The sequence below is a fragment of the Nanorana parkeri genome, unplaced genomic scaffold (genome assembly GCF_000935625.1).
Source record: "Nanorana parkeri isolate BGI_ZX_2015 unplaced genomic scaffold, ASM93562v1 scaffold156, whole genome shotgun sequence".
NCBI lineage: Eukaryota > Metazoa > Chordata > Amphibia > Anura > Dicroglossidae > Nanorana > Nanorana parkeri.
The window spans coordinates 59,954-80,696 of NW_017306424.1; the positions used below are offsets into that span (position 1 = coordinate 59,954).

The 20,743-nt window shown below is 38.8% G+C and overlaps 1 protein-coding gene across 1 annotated transcript in view; it reads left to right on the plus strand.

The window, feature by feature from the left end:
* Nucleotides 1-20,743, plus strand: part of DAB2 (DAB2, clathrin adaptor protein) — a gene marked incomplete at its 5' end in the record, with an annotated part of 86,054 nt that overhangs the window by 54,655 nt on the left and 10,656 nt on the right. Inside the window, 4 exons of the mRNA XM_018554385.1 lie at nucleotides 6,500-7,165; nucleotides 12,341-12,506; nucleotides 13,536-14,177; nucleotides 17,327-17,439. Coding sequence (XP_018409887.1) covers nucleotides 6,500-7,165; nucleotides 12,341-12,506; nucleotides 13,536-14,177; nucleotides 17,327-17,439 — 1,587 coding nt within the window. The remainder of the gene's footprint in view (nucleotides 1-6,499; nucleotides 7,166-12,340; nucleotides 12,507-13,535; nucleotides 14,178-17,326; nucleotides 17,440-20,743) is intronic.

Below are 20,743 nucleotides of genomic sequence, written 5' to 3' on the forward strand. Positions count from 1 at the left end.
TTTTAATCCAAGCACATCCATTCTGACTTTCTTTGGGGTAAGGGAGATATATTTATTTCCCCAAGAGGCAAGATTCGATCATGCCAGTCCAGTGTTTTGTTTTTTTTTACAAGCTTTCCTCTGATCCAAAAATATAATAGAGAGGTCAAGCTTAGTAGTCATAGCTTTATTTTTTTTAAATCTAAATAATATATTTAAGTTCACATGGCCATACTCCACTCTGTCTTATCCCTGTATTAATAATGCATACGTCGTTGTTTGATAATCAAGCCAAACATACATATGGGACTGGCATAAAATGCCCTCTTCCAGGCCCCAGAAGAAAGAGAATAGAAAATGATGTTGTTTTTCCCTTCTCTGCAGTATGAATCACATAATGCTCCATAAGGACAACTCCATGACCAGTATATAGAGAAATGCAGTTTTCAATCTGATGTATCACCTTTAAGTTTATGTACGTGGACATCAGACTCATAAGCAAGCCACAAGAAGGCATGCTTTTATGTGCTCCTTTAGGAATAAATAGGTTGCCATTGTGGTACATTTATTATGTGTTTTATAAGGGACGATATCACGTCAAATAATGGGGAAGACGTGGAAACTAAATGCATTGCATTGCATTTCGATTTGCTTCTGTGTAGGAGTAAAAGCAATAATAATTTAAACACCGTATTCCAAAACTTTTAAAAGTGTTTCACCAGTGATCAACTGCAACTGCAGTTGGTCAACTGCAAAACACAAATACCCATATGAACAAGGCCATACTTTGGAGCTCTCATGTGGGTATCAGACTGATTTTCTTTGCTTAAATCAACCCTGGTGGATGCGAGACCCCCCGCTCCTCCCTGTTTTTGCTTATGTGGCCCCTACATCACTGTAGGATACAGTAGGATATGCAGCAGGGCAACAGGCATCTCAGATACATAGATATGTGTTGAATTCAGATGTCACTGCCTACCAGAGAGTAAAATCATCTTTTACTGCAGGGTGCTGTTAAAATAATCTAAAGTAATGCTGACAGGGTCACTTCATATACTAAGACTTTCAGGGGTATTCACAAAAGGGTCAAGAGTTTGGAGAAGGCAGGAGAAGTGAACAATCTAGGACAACATACAGGGCCGGATTTACTCTCCCTGCCGCCCCAAGGCCAGGTTCTGCGAAGCACCCCCCGCCCGCCGACTTCCCCTCCCCCTTTCCATCAATGAAGAATGGCAGGGCTGCGGGGTTAGTGTCAAATTATTTTACTGTTTCTTTATTTATTTTTTTACTTTTTCATCACTTTTTATTTTTTTATTTAATTATTCTTATTTTTATTTTTATTTTTTTATCAATGTAATTTTTTTTGTATTTATCATATTTACTTTTTAATAAAAATGTTTATCTTATTATTGTTTATTTTTTACAAATTATTTTCTTATTTTTTAATAATTTGTTTCTTATTATTTTTTACTTTTTAATCACCTTTTTATTTTTTCATTTAATTATTTCATATTATTTTTTTAATTTGAATTTTTAAATTTTTTTTTAATCAATGTAATTTTTTTTCACCTAACTTTATTGCTATCACACAGCAGAAAACAATCCCCTGTGTGATAGCAATTGGAGGTGACAGGTTCTCTTTATTGACCCTGTCACCTCCAATACAGGAGTTCTAGCACAGCACTGTGCTGGAACTCCTGTGACAGGTGAGAGAGGTAGAGCACAGCTCTCCCCTCTCACTGTCTACACGGAGCGGAGTTAGTTTTAACCCCTGCTCTGCTCCCTGCAGCGTGGAGAGACTCAGCGCCGGAGGATGGAACCAGAGGAGAGAGGTAAGTGCAGGGGGGAGGGGAGGAGGCTGCACACTGTTTACATGTGATCTCGGCGACATCGCCGAGTTCACATGTAAACGAAAAATCAGCTGCCTCACTCTACATTTAGTCCTGCTTGTGCAAAGCAGGACTGAATGTAGGGAGGGCAACTTCCCCACAAGGACACCGCTGCCGCCCCTCTCCACCCTGCCGCCCCGAGGCCAGGCCTCAGTGGCCTTGTGGGGAATCCGGGCCTGACAACATTGCCAAACTGGAAAGTGAGCTGATTTGGAGAATTTTTCCAAATCAGCTATCTTGTCCTAGATTGTTCACTTCTCCTGCCTTCTCCAAACTTCACCCTTTTGTGAATAGCCCTGTTTGACCTGCATCAGAAGCTGTGACTTGTTAATGTCTCAGAATTATAAAAGTAGGACATCAGCATGACAGCCAACCAAGTAGCATTTACCAAAGGAATATATACTTATTCCGAGTAATCTCAGCACTACAGATGATTCACCACATCTAAGGCTAGATGAGAAATAAATACGTCTTATAAAATCCTACTATAATTGTCATAAAAACTATAATGTGTCAATATTCTCAATATGAAATAAATAAGTTAAGGGTTAAAATTAAAGCAGAAAAATCATATATAATATAGCATGCAATACAAATTTTACCCCAAGACCACAATCGTCCTATTCCATCTAGTTTGTTAAAACAGAACTTATAATATTTTCAGATATAAAGGTAGAATCTTTAGGACCTTGCTTATGGTGAAGCTTTTGGGATGAGAGAGGGTGCATTTTACATTCCAAAGCTATTATATTGAAGCTTTTACTTTAAAATGACACTAAACTCAGGAGTTAAATCTTAAAAATGCATTCAAGTACCTCAACTATTAACACAAATGTATCTTATTTGTTTATCACTCGGCTGTAGATCCTCAAATCATCTCTGAATCGGTGCTGATACTGTCCTTCCTTCTGGAGGGGGGCTACTTTTGTTCCACATGGTCCCTGGCTTGACATACACTTTTAATATTTGTAAATCTTTTAAGTACATTTTTGAAGGTCACTTGTATATTAGATATACTGGACCTGTAAGTGATACACAAAAGCTGTGTACGTTGTAAGATTTCTCTGGATCAGCACCATAAACAGCAAATAACCAAAAGCTGACAAATGATTCTTTAAATTGGGTTTGCCCAGTAACTTTGTAACGGGAAGAGGCATTGATTAACTCCCTTTCACGTGATTTAAGATAAGTTAGGAGTTTGTGTACTCGAGATAGATACCAAAGTTCATCTGATGCACATTGCCCAAGCTGCATGTGTAATGTGTAATTCTAGACGTACAAGCTGGCCTTGAAGATTAAGGGAACATTCATGAAAGATTTCTAACTGTTTATAGCAAAAGCATTCTTGACCTTGTACCAGCTATAGTTCCACAAAGTCTTTGTTCTCAGCAGTACAAGCAGGCGGCATGCAGCTTATCACATTGTGCATGTTCCAGAAAGTAAAGGTATACCAGAGATAGGAAAATCAGTTTGGCTGACTCCAAATTCAATCTGATTGTGCAATTTGGCAGGTATGCAAATATACGCATTAAGATTGAGCAAAAAAAACCAAAACAAAAAGGAAAAGGTGTTCATTGGATCCCATACCAGTTCACTCTTGTGCCCCCTGGAACCTGTGCATGGGCTTTACAATTTCTCCCTTTCTGACAACCAATCAGGACATGATGAATCCAGTAGTGATTTCCTATGTGAAGCAGAAATCCAGGCAGATATAAAATACACAAATTAACACAGCTCTGTTTTTATTCATAAATCATTAAATATATTTCTAATGCAGCTTTTATAACTACCTGAATTTGACTTGGCCTCAGCCTCTTGCAGACCCCCATACAGCATCACTCAGACCAGAAGAGGCAGAATTGAGAGGCACAATGAGCTGTGCTTGCAAATTTGCTGACAAGGAACATGCTGCTAGGAAGAGAGAGTACAGAGAGCAGAGGGACGACCTCATCAATCTGCTGCTGCTCTTTTACTGTTCAGTTAGTAGACTGGGACTGTATTTTTTTACATTAAGTGGCGTGATTCACCTATCTGTGCTTTGTGACAGCATTGGGTATATCTTAGAAATAGATTGATAGAAATGCAGGTCCTTTGGCAGATATAACAGCTCCCTCATTTGTTTTTCCTCTTTGTATTTAGCTGTTTGTCCGGAGTTCAGCTTTACAAGTTTGACAGGGATTTGTGGAGTAAGATTTCCCACAACCTACTATTAATTATGTCATTTACAATAAGGAAGTAGCATGCCTCCTTATTAGGTAAATTACATAACTGCAATGAAAACAATGAAAGCATTTATAAATACACCCCATATTGTGTGTTTACACCATGGGAACAAAGACCAGATTTGATCTGTAACTGTATAATTGATATCACCGTGGGATAAGATTTAGTGTTAGGCATCATGACTGATAATATTTTTCCATCCCACGGGATGGCCACATAAATTTTTAGGAAAAAAAAACTAGTAAGAAGTGTTGTTATTTATTCACAACCATCACATCTGAATTGTGACTTGAGGACATAACAACTAAAATTAGACTGTATCCATTAGCTGATACAGGGTAGGAAAATGTTAAATAATAAATTTCTTGCCACACAAGGCTATTTTTGGAGGCACTCTTTTTCACAGATGCTAATTCCTGATCCTGTGCTGACAATCTGTCCTGCTGGGCCTATTTATGAACAATGTTTGTAAAAGAAGATTTATTTCCAGTGTTGATGGAGTGAAGTAAGTGTAATGATGGCAGGCAAGGCAGAAGTGCAGTCTGTACTTGATCCGTAGTTTAAAGTGTCAATAAATTCAGGAGTTAAATCTTAAATAATGCATTCAAGTCCCCTAATTATTATATACAGAAATGTATCTTATTTGTGTATCACTCGGCTGTAGATCCTCAAATCATCTCTGAATTGGTGCTGACACTGTCCTTCCTTCTTGTGGGGGGCTACTTTTGTTCCCCATGGTCCTTGTGTGTGTTGTAAAGTATAAACTGCTCCAAGCTCGCTCCCATGGCGGACTACAATCTCAAGTTTAGTTTTCTAATTTGTATTGAAGTTATAGTCCATCACAGGAGTGAGCTTGGAGTGGTGACTACTTTACAACACACACAGGAACCATGGGGAACAAAAGTAGCCCCCCTCCAGAAGGAAGGACAGTGTCAGCACCAATTCAGAGATGATTTGAGGACACAAATGATGAACAAATAAGATACATTTTTGTTAATAGTTGATGTACTTAAATGCATTTTTAAAATGTAACTCCTGAGTTTAGTGTCTTTTTAAAGTGTGTATATATATATATATATCCTTTTTAAAACAGCAGTAGGATATAGTTAAAGCCCCCTATCAGGTTTTTTGGGTCCCTTTAGATATCCCTTCACTTTCTCTTCTGTTGACCCAGCAGGAAATAAGGAAGAGGAAATCAATCCAAGGTGTGGTAAATCTCATCTTAGATGGATGTCGCCGAAACAAGTCTCCCCTTTATTCCTGTTCTGGTGACAACTCAAAATTTTGGATTTTTACTTTTGATCCGGGTCACAATGGTCAACAGGACAAATAGAGAGGTTGAATCTTTTCCAGCAGAAACCCAGACAACAATAAAAACCTAACATAGGTTCTAATCCTTCCTCACTCTATGCAAAAAAAGGATTAAGCTGAAAGAAGACTTATTTCTTTACCTTTTTGATCTCCTTGTTGTTTGTATATAAAGCATTGAAGAGGTGCTCTATGTTATTTTACATTAGTAGGTAGATGTTAATGGTGAGTTTATTTCAAGCATTTGTAGCAAAGGAGGGGGTGGCTTTTGCTAGGAGAGTTGAAGTTGATGTAGGCTCATCAACCTTACCTCTCCTAGCATCCCAGAGGTATATAGTAGGCACAGAGAGAACTATAGTCTTGACGCTTAGCAGAGTTTAAATTGAAAGAAGAACCTAAAAAAAAGCTATTATTGGCAAATACAGTATATATGTCATAACATACTGTATGTTAAACTGTTAAGTGAAAAAAATGCACTTAAAAAGGAATAGATGATAATCCCTTTAGTGCATTCATAAAAAAAGGTAAATGTGAGCTCCGCTATCTCTTCTAGATCTGATGAGGAAGTCAAAATCTTAATTTTTTTGCTTCATAAGGCAACTTTGACATTTTCAATTGTGTTTTTTACAGGTTGGAAGTGAGGAAAGACCTCTTTGCTTGAGTTCACAAGAGCTTTGAGATGCCAAACCCCCCACTTTCAGCCCTATTGTGACAGCTAGTGAAATAATTGTGAGCTGAACAACCTGACGTTTTTCTTTCATAAATTCCTAGAAGTATCCACTAGGAGTCTACAACATTCTTTATGGTCACAGCTTCCTAATAGTTTTCCAAGCAGTATATGGAAATTGTATTCCAGACAAAGGAACCAGGAGGTCTAGCTCACAGCACAGCTGTGACTGTTATGGCCAAACCAATTGTAGGGGAGATCTCCCTGCCATAAAGGATAGAGTTCCAATGGTCTGTTTTAATTGCTTTTGTCTTGACTATAACAATTGAAATTTATGTTGCTTTATGTGTATAATGTGCTTTGTTCTGCTTTCTTTCATGATTTGCACATTTGCCTCGCTAATGTTTCATCTCATTTTTCCCCACATCACTAGGAAAGTAACGATATCCTGTTAGTGGATTTACACACTGAAATCGACACCAATCAAAACTGCATTAAAGGAAATCCTTTCACCCACTCTTGTTCTTCTGTTCCTCATCCTAAAGCACAGTCACCTTTCTCATCTGAAAACCCATTTTCTGCCAATCTCAACTTTTTTCCTGCACCTAATCCAGATCCTTTTTGTGATGATCCTTTTGCAACTGCAGATCAATCAACTTCTTCTCTACATGATTCTTCTAAATCTGTCAGTCGCGAAATCGAGAACTCAAAAAGCCTAAGGAACGGGCCCGACAGCAATGGGAATCTAACTGACGACATTGAGTTTGGGCAGCAGTTTGACCAAATAACTAGCCATTCCAGTATACAGGAGCCAAAGTCAGACCAGTGGCCTTTAAATGGTAACCAGTCTGCTCCTGTTACAAGGACTCAAAATGGCGTGCTAGGACACAAAGAAAATGGTTCTCTAAGCAGACCTAAACCAAATCCATTTAGTGACTGCTCACCCAAAGCGGGGAATGTGCAAAATGGCATAAGAAAGAACTCAGAGGGGAATTTCAGTGACAAGAGCGGCAATGTCAGCCCAAATTCGTCTGACCCTATAGCTATTAGCCCTCCACCCCAGAGCACCAAGCCTGGAAGAGGAAGGAGAAATGTAAAGGTGATTTTATTTTTTTATTACACTTTTTCTGTGGTGAATAGCAGATTTCCACAGTAAATGAAGGCAGCTGAAAAATATGTATTTGGTGCATACATATTATCAGGGTAATGCACTGTAGCTCCCATCATTCAGGATGATGTGTTCTGCTCTCTGTGTTGTCCCTGAATACTGACAGTTTTTATTCAATTATTTTTTTGGGAGTAAGAGCTTAGTTTTCACAAACAAATCCACGCTGGGAATCTTTTTTGAAGTTGTGACACTCAAAGGCTGCTGATGCTCTTCTGTCCTAGGCAGCAATATTATTAGTTGCATATCAACAATTAGTATTCACTCTTTGAGTTCTTTTTCCTACTTAACAAATATTCTTCTCTGCATAACTTGTTCAAGCAGACCAAGCTGTCCAAAAACATGACAGAGGATGGGGACAAACTGAGGCACTGCCAGTGCTCGAGCGGTTACACTAACAGTTTTTTTTTTTTTAAACAGGGAGAGAAAGGAAAATATATAAAATTATTGCAATTATTGACTAACTAATATTAAAAAAAAAGCTTTTAGAATGCTAGGCTAATTCTTCAAATATTATAACAGATAAAAAGTTAAAATCCTACAGATTCTCAACCAAAGCATTGCATACAAATAAAATGTAAATAGGATATTAAAAGAGATGACATTGGAAATAGTTAAACAACAGCATTTAGAGGGACTTCCATTGGCACTGCATTGTGGAAAGTCAGAAAGCCTAGCTCCAGATATTCTAGTCTTTTTCAGATATGAAATAAGCATTTATTTTTAACAAACATATTACTTTTATTTTAAGATTTAAGGGCTTGCAAAGATGGGTAAATGCAGAGTTCTTTCAGGTACATTCAGCTTGCAAGACAAGTTTCAGAAGCTTCTAAGTTGCTTCTGAGGTGCTTCTAACCTCCTTCTTGCCTTTTTCTTTGATGCTTTATTCTGCTTTTGCATTCCCATTTGAGCAAAAGGCAGTTCTGACATGAACAAAAGTCCATGTGCAAAGACCCTAAATCATGTGAATAAAAGGTGTTAAAATAGCTACACCGCTAGTCACGTTGGAAAAAGACATATGAACATATCACAAGTGTTCATTGAGTTCATTGAGTTTAACCATAAGACAAAAAAAAAATCATATAAAAATCTGCATCTTCAGAACCTTAAAGTGACTCTAAACACTGGAGTTAAATCTTAAAACTCAAGTACCCCAACTATTAACAAAAATGTAACTTATTTCTGCATCATTCAGTTGTAGATCCTCAAATCATCTCTTATTGGTGCTGACACTGTCCTTCCTTCTGGAGGGTGGCTACTTTTGTTCCCCATGGTCCCTGTGTGTGTTGCAAAGTAGCTACCGATCCAAGCTTGCTCCAGTGAACTACGATCTCAATTATGAGATTAAGGTACTTGAATGCATTTTTAAGGTTTAACTCCTTTACTTTGTCACTTTAACCACACAGTTGATCCAGAGGATCACCCATGATGTTATAGGTTGTGCCAATCCCTTGCATTGTCACTTTAACTTGACAGCTTGGTCTGCTTGTTTATGTGAAGAAAAACATAAAACAAGATATGTGCAGTAACGGGGAATTATTATACTTGTCATGGCATGCATTAACTTCCTTAAATGACCAGAATAAATTTTTTTGCAAAAGAGGTCCTTTAAAAAAAACATATATTTGCATGTACATGATTGGATGGGGGAAGTTAACAGATCTTCACTTCATTCACTAAGCTAAGGAACAAAATTCCCTGTAAAAGTGAACAGACTATTTACGTTTAGTAAATCAATCACTTTTAACTAGAGATGCACCGAAATTTTGAAAATTGCACTTTGGGCAAAATGCCATACTGTAATGGCCCAAAATGTGGCGTAAAATCCTGTGCATCCCTAACTTCTCTCTTCCCCACTGGACACCAGTATGTGTCTTGACCAATCCCCGCTGCTCTCCTCTATCCGTGTTGGCAGAGGTAGCGGGGGCTCCGAGAGGACAGAGACCAGCATCCAGCAGGGAGGACAGAAGGTTTTAGGAGGCCGAGCGGTAGGGAGACAGCTCAGGATCCTGAGCGGTGTGGGGGAGGAGTCAGCTGTCAGGAGGCTAAGCTCTCCTCCCACAACGCACGGCTCAGCCTCCGGTGACAGCGAGTCAGGATGAAGAGCGGCTTACAAGCACTCAGCAATCAACTGATCTCTGAGTATTTGTAAATAACTGAGGACATAGTATGCTTACTGTGCCCCCAGTTATAAATGAACAGGAAGTGACCTACATAACTTCCTGTTCATTCATGATTGTGGACATAGTAACTCATACAATCTCTACAGTTTATGAATTGAAAGGAGCTCTCAATATATAGGCTTCCTGTTCATTCATAACAGGGGCTGCAGAATAAGAGATTGTGGACTCTATGTCCTCAATCTTTTTTCTATTTTAAAAGGGAAATATCAGGAGTCTGTTTAGACAACTGATATTTCCCCAGAGCCCCCGACAGTAAAGTAAAGGAAATATATATAAAATAAAAATAAAATCATTTTAAAATAATTTTAAAATGTTTTTAAAAGGTGTGTGGGGGGGGGGGAGTAATTTTCAGTTTTGGTTTTGGCCTGACAAATTTTTTTTTTTCTATTTCGGTCTAAAATTTCCATTTCTGGGCATTTCTTCTTTTAACCCAACAGACGTTTGGTAGATAAGGTTAGGCAACACAGTAAACATTTAATTACAACAGAAATTGTTACAACTGGGCAGTCCATGTTGGTTTGCTTAGTCCCACTTCACATATTGTCGGTCTGGGTCAACCTTAACTTGTCTCATGTTTTACTAGTGTTTAAAAGGGTTCTAACTTATGTTACTTCTTTACCTCATGCTGCCACATATGTGCACTAATGGTAAGTACAGTAGTGTTTGCTTGCCAATTCAATTAATTGAATCACAATGTTTGCAGAGATAATGACAGGATAACCATACAGGTTATGGTGGGAAGGGACTAAAATAATCAAAACCCCTCCAACAAAAACAGTGTGTAGCACAGTAGCACAGGAAAGCCTTCTTTAAATAGAAGGTAATTGCATTTGTCATTCCATCACATACCACAAAAATACATACATACTCCAAATGCGCATCCAAAACCGCTAGTGTATAGTGCAAATATAGCCAAATATTATAAAGCCATTATTTTCAAACTGCTTAGCAATTTTAGGCCATCATCACTGCAGTTTATGGAAACCATAGCTTCTATGGAGTAGGGCTTGGGACCCAGTGAGAATCCATGGCTTCTACTGGAAGCCTTAGTGTGATTGAAGTATGACCACACTGTTGGAGTATCAAAAATGTATACTCAGACAATTGGGCTGTACCTATAACTAAAATACTTTTGGGTGGACTGTCTGTTTTAAATGTAAATATTTTTGTTACTTGTTCCAGAATGATCTTATTAAAAAAAGGAAAAAAGAAAGAAAACAAGTGAACATTGTTTTAACTGTGACACACACTTACAGTTTTGCGCTACTTTGTAAGAACAAAAAATGATTCATCTAGATGCAACTGCCGCTAAGATTTAGAAAAGTTGCCCACTAACCCGATCTTTGCCATGCCACTGCTTATATCCTTAATGGGCCCTGAGTTAGGAAACACAAAGTATTAAACATTGTGCATCTCAATGCTGTTTTCTTACAAAGTCCCTACTTTGCCTCAGTCTATTATTATGCTCTTTGCAATTGGTTGCATGTTGTCTAAGCCTTTGTTTACATTGTAGCTTACTTGTTTGTTTGTTATAAATAAAGTTATATCAAAAAAAGGGGGAAAGAGAAAGAAAGGGGCTTTGTGGTGACCACTGGAGAATAGCAGGGAATTGATCCAATAATAAAGTCAATTGATTCACATATATAATAAAATTCCATTTTTAATATACTCAATTCATAATGTCTATACATATAAATATGCTAAAAATCATCCATATAAAAAACCATAAATAGATGTATACAACATAAATAACCTCCCTGGAACCCACACAGAAACCATGATTATAAATTCATATATTGGTCATTGCCCTCATTGTATTCATATCTTATTTGCATGATTAATTGTACATCATTGTTCTATATATCATTAGTTCAGCCATGATTCTGTGCTTGCTCCAGTCTTCAACGCGTTTCGCCGAGGCTTCCTCAGGAAGATTTGGAGAGGTTAACCTATAGTATTTGTATGGGTATGAGAATCAATTTGCAATAGTCTACATGATATTAGATATATCAGAATCATTAATATCTGCTGACCATATATCTTTATAATGCAGTAAATGCCAACTTAATTATTCTTTTTCCGGTAATTGAATATCCATCTGCAGGGAGTCTCCCCACCCAACCAGGAGACAGGAGCGCCGGGGGGAGGCAGTCCGAAAGCAAGGAAGCCAAGCATCCGTCCCAATCGTACCTATAGGGTTAGATTATATATTCCTGATCTCTATTCCAATAATTGGATATTCAATTACCGGAAAAAGAATAATTAAGTTGGCATTTACTGCATTATAAAGATATATGGTCAGCAGATATTAATGATTCTGATATATCTAATATCATGTAGACTATTGCAAATTGATTCTCATACCCATACAAATACTATAGGTTAACCTCTCCAAATCTTCCTGACGAAGCCTCGGCGAAACGCGTTGAAGACTGGAGCAAGCACAGAATCATGGCTGAACTAATGATATATAGAACAATGATGTACAATTAATCATGCAAATAAGATATGAATACAATGAGGGCAATGACCAATATATGAATTTATAATCATGGTTTCTGTGTGGGTTCCAGAGAGGTTATTTATGTTGTATACATCTATTTATGTTTTTTTATATGGATGAATTTTAGCATATTTATATGTATAGACATTATGAATTGAGTATATTAAAAATGGAATTTTATTATATATATGAATCAATTGACTTTATTATTGGATCAATTCCCTGCTATTCTCTAGTGGTCACCACAAAGCCCCTTTCTTTCTCTTTCCCCCTTTTTTTGATATATATTGTATATTTAGGGGTGGTGTCCCAGTTTGTGTGATGGTTCCCAATTTTTGTATTACAATTGTTATAAATAAAGTTGACAATGCAAATCTTATACTTGGGAAAGTTTAAACATTTGTTGTCTTCCTTTTTATGCAGCCAGCTTCTGATGACATATTCGGGTCAGACCTTTTCCCATCAAACTCTGCAAGTCCAGAGCCAGTTTCAGTGTCTGTACCAGCTTCATCAACCTCACTACAACCAAATCCTCTGGATCTTTTCAATACTAACAATCTTTCCACTATACCACCTATAGGAGGTGCTGGTGAGTGAATCTGGGGCTGCATGGCATTGTTAAACTAGAGTTTGCAAAAGCACCATACTAGCTAGCTCTAGTTTCGCCTACCAATCAGTGGAAAGACCTATTGCCATTGCAGTGCACTGAAAAAATCTACTTCCCACACTCTATTGTGCACAAACAGTGTTGGTTCATGCCAAACCAACTCATTGGGGAATATCAAAAATAGTTAGGTGAAAACCAGTTGTTAAAGAACGCCGAGTATCCAATCAGTAAAATGATGTGCTAGACATTGTAATCAGTTGGAATTTGTTTGTTTTTTTTGCACTTGCAAAAAAAAAGGCTCAAAATCCAACATCAACTGAAATTTGGTGGCCAGACTTGTTTCCTGGCTTCGGAAATATGTCCAACAATAGAAATAGTTACAGAGTAATTACATTGATTTACATTTTCTTCTACAATTCCTTGTCAATTTTCCCAAAAGTAATAGAAAATGAGGATGTTGGGGTATATGTTCAGCCAAGCATGTGAAAGTAACAATAATAGGCTAGTAATAGTGGCCATTGAGCTACTGTTACAAACTATGCCAAGTTATATATTTTCTTACCAACTAATGAAATGAGAACCACTTATAAGTAGGTTGCAAATTTGTGTATATTTTTTTACTTTTAATTATCCTCTGTTGGACCATTCCCTTTTCATCCCACATTCACAGCTGTCATACCAATTTCACTGAAAAACTCAGCAAGGAAAGGCTGGACTCTGCCAATCCAATGTGCCAGCTCTCCCACCAGCTCCATCTTTATTAATATAGATTGAAGTTCTCCTGCCTTGTTGTCCTGCCAAGTAATCCTCTTCCCTAGTGGTGGCAACTGCCATAGTCTGCAAAGATCAATTGGACTTAACATTTCTAACAGATGTGAAATCATTGTACATGGCTTTTCAAGAAGCTGGAGGATTAGCTAAGTGCCTATTGATCAGTAATATATTTTTTTAAACCTTGTTAAGGAGGTATAATTCAATGTCTGTTATTAAATCTCAGTGTTTCTGCTGTAGGTTCTGTACAACTAAATTCATCTCAAACTCAGCAATGGAATCAACAACCTCTACTATTTACCCAGCCAGCTGCCACACTTCCCAATACATTATTGGGAGCCCAACATAGTTTTAATCTGCCAACTGTCCTATCATCTCCATCACCAACGGTGTCCTGGAACCAGCCAGCCAACTTTGTAGTTCCTCCAACTGTACAAAATCCCCCCTTATGGAACCAACCAGTTTCTGTGCAACCGCCTGGATGGGCCCAGCCATCAATTAACCCATTTCAAATGAACATATTTCCACCTAGACCACAATCATTACCCTCTGGATTCATTCAGCCGGGACCAATTATTTCAAGCCCTCCCCAGCTTCCACCAAGGCCAGCTCCAGTGAAGGAGTCACCCAAGAAAGAAAGTGATGCTTTTACTGCTCTGGATCCTCTGGGTGAAAAGGAAAAGAAGAATGTGAAAGATATGTTTAAAGACTACCAGCTGGCTAAGCCTCCTGCTGTCCCTGCAAGACGTGGAGAGCAGCAGAACAGCTCGAGTGGCACATCTGGGGCTTTTTCAAATTACTTCAATAGCAAAATTGGAATTCCCCAAGACAGTGCGGACCATGACGATTATGATATCAGTCAAATCTCTTCTAAAATGAATGGTAATGTGCTAAGTGGTTTAATTTAATGGGAAATGCTATACTGATAAAAAGATACACTTTGTAAAAGTATTAATAGGATGGAAACATTTGTGTTCAGGATCATGTAAAGTATGCTCCAATTTGACCTCAGATCACTGGGTGTGCTTTTGTTATTATCATGTTTAACACAAGAACATCCCCTTGAATATCAGACTCTGTATATTGGTGTTATGGTGAAATGATGGTCATTGTGCATACTGAAAGCTGTCAGGAGAACCCATAGTAAAGAAGAGTATTAAGATACTGGTAGATATTCCCAGGGATTCATAATGCAGAGTGTTATTAAGGTCTTAAGTGACCCTTGTCATTCCTTTAGCTATGCCATCTAACAATACTTGTGGATAGCGGATGTTGTATCAGCTGTGTAATAATCAATAGATAGCAGCTGTGTAAATTGACTTTGCCTTCAAAAGTCAGATGAGCATGCATACAAAGTGTGCCTTTGTAGTAATTCTACCTGGTTATTATGGTATCAAGTCCCCGTTCCTAATTGGTACTCATTTTTCGGCTGACAGCTCACTGTATTAACAGTAAACTGCCAGCCAATAGAAGAACAACATTGCAACCAATTTGGAAAGGATTGATGTTATTTTATCCATGCAGACTTAACACACAGGAAAAAAATATGTAAAGAACAAATAAGATACTATGCACCTAAGTTATTAGTAGAACAATAGTTCTTTATTGACTAACAATGATCTAAGGTAAAAAGAAAAACCCACATAATTAAAAAAAGACAATATTATCTATATTCCCTGGGGAACGATGGACCCCCAGTATCCATACAAAAGGAATCATCCTACTATCATATAGAAAATAAGTATCTACACTCTATATGATATGGATACTGAAGGCCTGTCATTCCCCAGGGAATATAGACAATATTGTCTTTTTTTAATTTTGTTTTTTAACTTTAACAGCTGCTACCCAGGCATTGCTAGAGCTTTGTGATAGGAGAGAAGGTGCACTAAAGAGGTTAAAACCGCCTCTATGCACAGATACTGTTCACTGGTATTGCAAATGGAACAGCAAGGGTCACCTTAAGCAGCCACTCAGGCTTTTTCCTTATGTTGGCCATGCAGTTAGTTGTCAGTTCTGTTGGCAGTTTTGTTTTAGCTTCCTATGAACTTGAATCACAGCAATCTGCTACGCATCATTTCATTTGTTTCTTGAGTGTCCAAGTGATCAAAATTTAAACAGCCGATATTGGCTGTTATACACAAGCCTTTAAATCGTCGCCTATGGCCAATTTTAGGCATGGTAGATTTTTGTGATTTCGCGGGTGCACGCAGTTTTAAAGCTTGACATGTTTGGTGTCTATTTTCCCGACGTGACCCCGACTTTTATATTTTACCAAAAATTGGGTACTGATAAATGTTTTATAACACAATGTAGGTAAAACAGTTTTTTTTTCAAAATTTACTGACCTTTTTTATTATATAGTAAAACAAACCCCCCAGTGGTCATTAAATACCACCAAAAGAAAGCTCTATCTGTCCGCAAAAAATGGTATTTCAATGGCATTCAATCTGTTCTGTATAAGTATACCTTTTGAAGTACATTCGACCAGAGAAGAAATTACATTAAGAACATTTGTTTTGGCCCCATTCTCACAACAGCTGGTACTCACACAGAATTATTGTGCCTGCAGTTTTGCTGGGCAAATAAGCTATGTTACTTTTTGTATACATAGGATTCTATCGGGATCCCACCACACACCTTACCGGCATACCCCTTACGAATGGGTGCTAAAGTGACGACGGATAGCACCGCTGTATCCAAATGCGAAATAGTATGTCACCAGCACCCTGGGGTCAAATGTCCAACTACGTCTTTTATTGACGTGTGTACATCATTGTTAATTACAGTCAACATTTCGGTTACCACTTAGGGTACCTTCATCAGGCACAATATGATGAAACGTTGCCTGTAATTGACAGAGATGTACACATACCAACAAAATAAGTTTTTGGACATTTGACCTCGGTGTGCTGGTGACATACTATTTCGCATTTTTTAATAAAAGACCCCACAGTGTAATGCACTATGCACACTGCAGTAACGCACAGTAAAACATGCATTAGCACGGCACAATGGTGTGCATTGATCTGTAAGCAACATTGGATGCTTGTCCTGATTTTCTTTATAGTTATTAGAGGACTGAAGAAAAACCATTAAAATACACTGCCTGCCCAAAAATAAAGTCACACACTCTGATATTCTGTTGGACCGCCTTTAGCTTTGATTAAGGAATACATTAACGGTGGCATCATTGCAATAAGCTTATACAATGTCACAACAATAATTTCCATGCAGAGTTGCATTCATTTTTCTCCAAGATCTTGTAGTGACGATGGGAGTTGGACCACTGCGTAAAGTCTTCTCCCGCACCTCCCAAAGATTCTCAATGGGGTTAAGGTTAAGGACTCTAGTGGCCAGTCCATGTGTGACAATAATGTCTCATGTTCCCTGAACCACTCTTTCACAATTTGAGCCCGATGAATCCTGGCATTGTCATCTTGGAATATGTCCAATGTGCCATCAGGAAAGAAAGAATCCATTGATGGAAAAATGTGTTCATTCAGTATATTCAGGTAGACAGCTGACCTCATTTTTTGGGGACACAACGTTGCTGAACCTGGACCTGACCAACTGAAGCAACCCCAGATCACAACACTTATCCAATGGAAGGCTTTGAGCTATTTCCTTAACTAAATCCAGGTGGTGACTTTTTTTTTTCCAGGCAGTGTGTGTGATGGTAGGCTATTTTGTGTTTTTGATGTGATACCAGATTTCACCTGCAGGTGGTAGTGCAGGTAAACTTGACACTGCAGTTCCTCATGCTGCAGAAGGCAGGGACCGAAGTTACCGTGCAGAGTCACAATCATTTATGATATCATTTTAGGGCAAATCCTTTCAAAGTTCAGTCATTGATGTGAAACTAAAACTGCAATTTTTGAAACACTGATACCCTAGATATACCAATATGAGTAACAGCAGGAAAAGTATTTCAGGGGAGCAAGTAGAACTTTGTTTTTAAAAGTTGAATAAAGTAAACCTGTCATTACCACATTTTATATTCACAATGTGACTGTTTATTTGACTAACAGAGCCACCAAAGCCAGCCCCACGAGTGCAAACGCTGCCAGCGACCAAACCCAGGGATGGGTTGTTTGAAAACCCATTTGGATCAGACTCCTTCGGTGCTCCATTACAAAACTCTGTAAGTAAAAGTCTAGTTTTCTACAGTACAGCTCTTAATGTCTCTAAGCAGATGACACTTCACGTCGATGTGCTTGGTTCTAGGGTTGACTCTTTTTGATTGTTTCAGCTAGGGATGCACCCTGTGCCGATACAGAGTATTTGGGTGAGTACTTCAGGGAGCATGAAGCTGGCTTCATGACTCACCCCCCCCGGCTTCCTGATTGGCCGGGAAGTCGACTCCATGCTCCCACTTGGTGACGAGGGAGCATAAAGCCGGCGCACTGGCCAATCAGAAAGCCTGGCCCTTGACTCGCCGCCCAGCTTCCTGATTGGTCGGGAAGCTGGCCAATTACGAAGCCAGGCAGCGAGTCATTACACGCCCCCTAGCTTCCTGATTGGCAAGAAAGCCGGCTCCATGCTTCCTAGCCACCTGGTGATTATGGAGTCTGGATACGGCCTCACAGCTAATCTGGAAACCAGGCGGCGAGTAATTACACGCCTCCTGGCTACCCGGCTAATCAGGAAGCCAGGTGGCGAGTCATTACATGCCGCCCAGCTTCCTTAATGGGACTTCTGGTATCGATATTCTTTGATGTAACCTAGGCGAGGCTTTGATCCATGCCACATTTCAAATGGGGTGCTTTTAACGGCTTTTGAAGGTAGTCTGTTCTGTAAAAAGGTTGCAGTTATGGCTCCCGGGTTTCGGTGCCCTAGTCGTCTGTGCCATAGGTAGATACATTTGTTGTGTGGATTATGAGTGGCTGTCTTGACTTATTCATCTGCAGTTGTTTATCTAGATTTCCTTTTGCAAGGATTTGATTATTGTTTCGGATTGTACATTCATCACCTCGGAACTGAACAGAGAGACCGTTATTAGTAAGGGTTTTCACTGATAGAAGGCTTCCTTCTAGGTCTGGGACATAAAGTACATTTTTCACGAGGATACTCTGCTTGTCCCGATGGTTCAACAATTCTTGACTTTTACCTTTTGCTACCTGCAGTAATACTTTTCCCGTTTGCTAGGAAAGCTTTGTCCTTTGTCCAGTGAAATCAAGGTCTGTGAAGATGGGCTCATCACTAGTCATGTGACTTGTTGCAAGTCAATACACCATCCACGTGGTATACTGTTTTGAGTCACTTTAAAAGTAGAGCTCATTGATGTGCCTGCAGTTTGCTTGGTAGCTGCCTTAGCTCTTTCTCTTGTAGGTGCCTCTCGCTTTCGCTGCTCAGCTTACCAGGTTGAACAGTTCTTTTTCAGGTGACCAGTCTTTTTACTACGAAAAACAGTCATTTTTTTTGTTTTGCTTAAAGTGACATTAAACCCTCAGATTTTTTAACATAAACCAATACTGTAATGTGTGCCTTACTGTAATCCATGGTTGTTTCCCTTCTCTTTGCTGCTCTTCCTTTTAAATCCTCATGCCTTCTCATGCTTGGGGAGAACTTCCCTTTGCAGCTCAGAGCCTCTTCCTGTAGTGCTGGCTCAGGTTACAAGCCTATAGAAACCTATACACAGACACCATGTATCCATTCCTGAGACAAGGCAGTCTGCTGCAAAACAGAAGTTCTGCAGAGCATGAGAACAGATACAGATTTAAAAGGAAGAGCAGCAAAGAGAAGGGAAACAACCATGGATTACAGTAAGGCACACATTACAGTATTGTTTTATGTTAAAAAAATCTGAGGGTTTAATGCCACTTAAAGGGCTTTTTTCAATTTCTTCATTGTGCATATTTTCTTTCTTTCTGTAATATGCATCAATTAATTTTGGCATATTCTAGTGTTAATTCCTGCTCAGGTCTGGTTTCTAGAGCATTAATAAGAGCATTGTATGACTCTGGAAGGCTGCATAGCAGTAATGCCACCATGTGGTTATCTTTAATTTCCTCTCCAATTGCCTGTTCTTATCCCATTCCTCTGTGGGACCATTACTGGGTCTGTCTATACTCAGTACTTGCCACAAGTCGTCTTTGCTTAGCAGCATTTCAAGCTTGAACTTCCATAGCTGGCAGTTGGTATTGTTGAGCTTTGTGATTGCAAACTTCATATCTGAACTGCTTGCCATCTTTCAGTAGCTTGGAGACTCTTGTTAACTGGCAGTGTTCTGTTTAGTGTCTGGGCCCATAACCTGTTGGTTATATGTGTAGACGAAGCACTGAGATCTTGAGGAATGCTGAATTAAGTTTTACTTGCTTAGAAGAATATTACATGTGAATACAGCATTATGCAGGAAACATATAGAGTATATAGGAAAACTTCCTGTGTATCATAGATAAGCATGCATATAGAAAACTAACATTGCACTACAGCGCCATCTACAGCTCAAAAGATAAATTATCAGTATATGCTGTTGCATTTCCAACAATAGCAAAGGAGCGAATGGTGCTATTCTCACTGTAGCCAGGGAGGGAATGGTGTTATTCTCACTGTAGCCAGGGAGGGAATGATGTTAATCTCACTGTAGCCAGGGAGGCAATGGTGTTATGCTCACTATGGCCAGGGAGGGAAAGGTGTTATTCTCACTATGGCCAGGGAGGGAATGGTGTAAATCTCACTTTAGCCAGGGAGGGAATGGGATTATTCTCATTATATCTTTTTCTACATTAATATAATAGAGCAGGCATTGAGACCCTTATAACTTTGATTCCCATGAGATGTTGCTGTGAATTTAGGAAGGGTGTGCTGTGGAATTTTTTTATTTTTATTTCTAGAACAGTAGAGGGTGTGTACGTTTATTTTCCTAAAATAGCACAAATCCGCTGTTATGTGTATTGCTTGCTGACAGGTCCCAGTTTTACCTCCTTGACATATTAACTTACAATGCGTATTTCATTGGAGCTGAGACCACTTATTCATGTAAATGAGTAGGAACAGACAAAGCAAGTCCCTGCCAAATGGATGTCCTCACTTTGTCTTCCAAAACAGTAAAAGGCCGATACACAGCATTATTGGCAATTCCTTTTATTGGCACTTACTGCTAGCTTGTGTCTGTCCTCTTATTGAATTCACAGAAAAAGGGGACATCGACGTCACATCAGGTTGCAGTGCTCTTGTTAGGGGGAGGGGTTAATTGAGCTCAGGTGTCTCTCATTGAGCAGGTGTATTATAAACTAGTGCATCACTCATTTTGAGCTTGCTCACACAGGGCTTGGGAACAAAGTGCCTGGGAGCTAAGTGGCGTTAAAAAATTGGCGTTTAAACAATTGAAGTTTAACAAGGGCGGTTGTAACTTCTTCCAGGGCGGTGGTATAAATTAAATTTAGTTTAACAAACAAGTTATTGACTGTTCATCAAGTTTCAGTGTGAAGGAGAAAATCTAAATC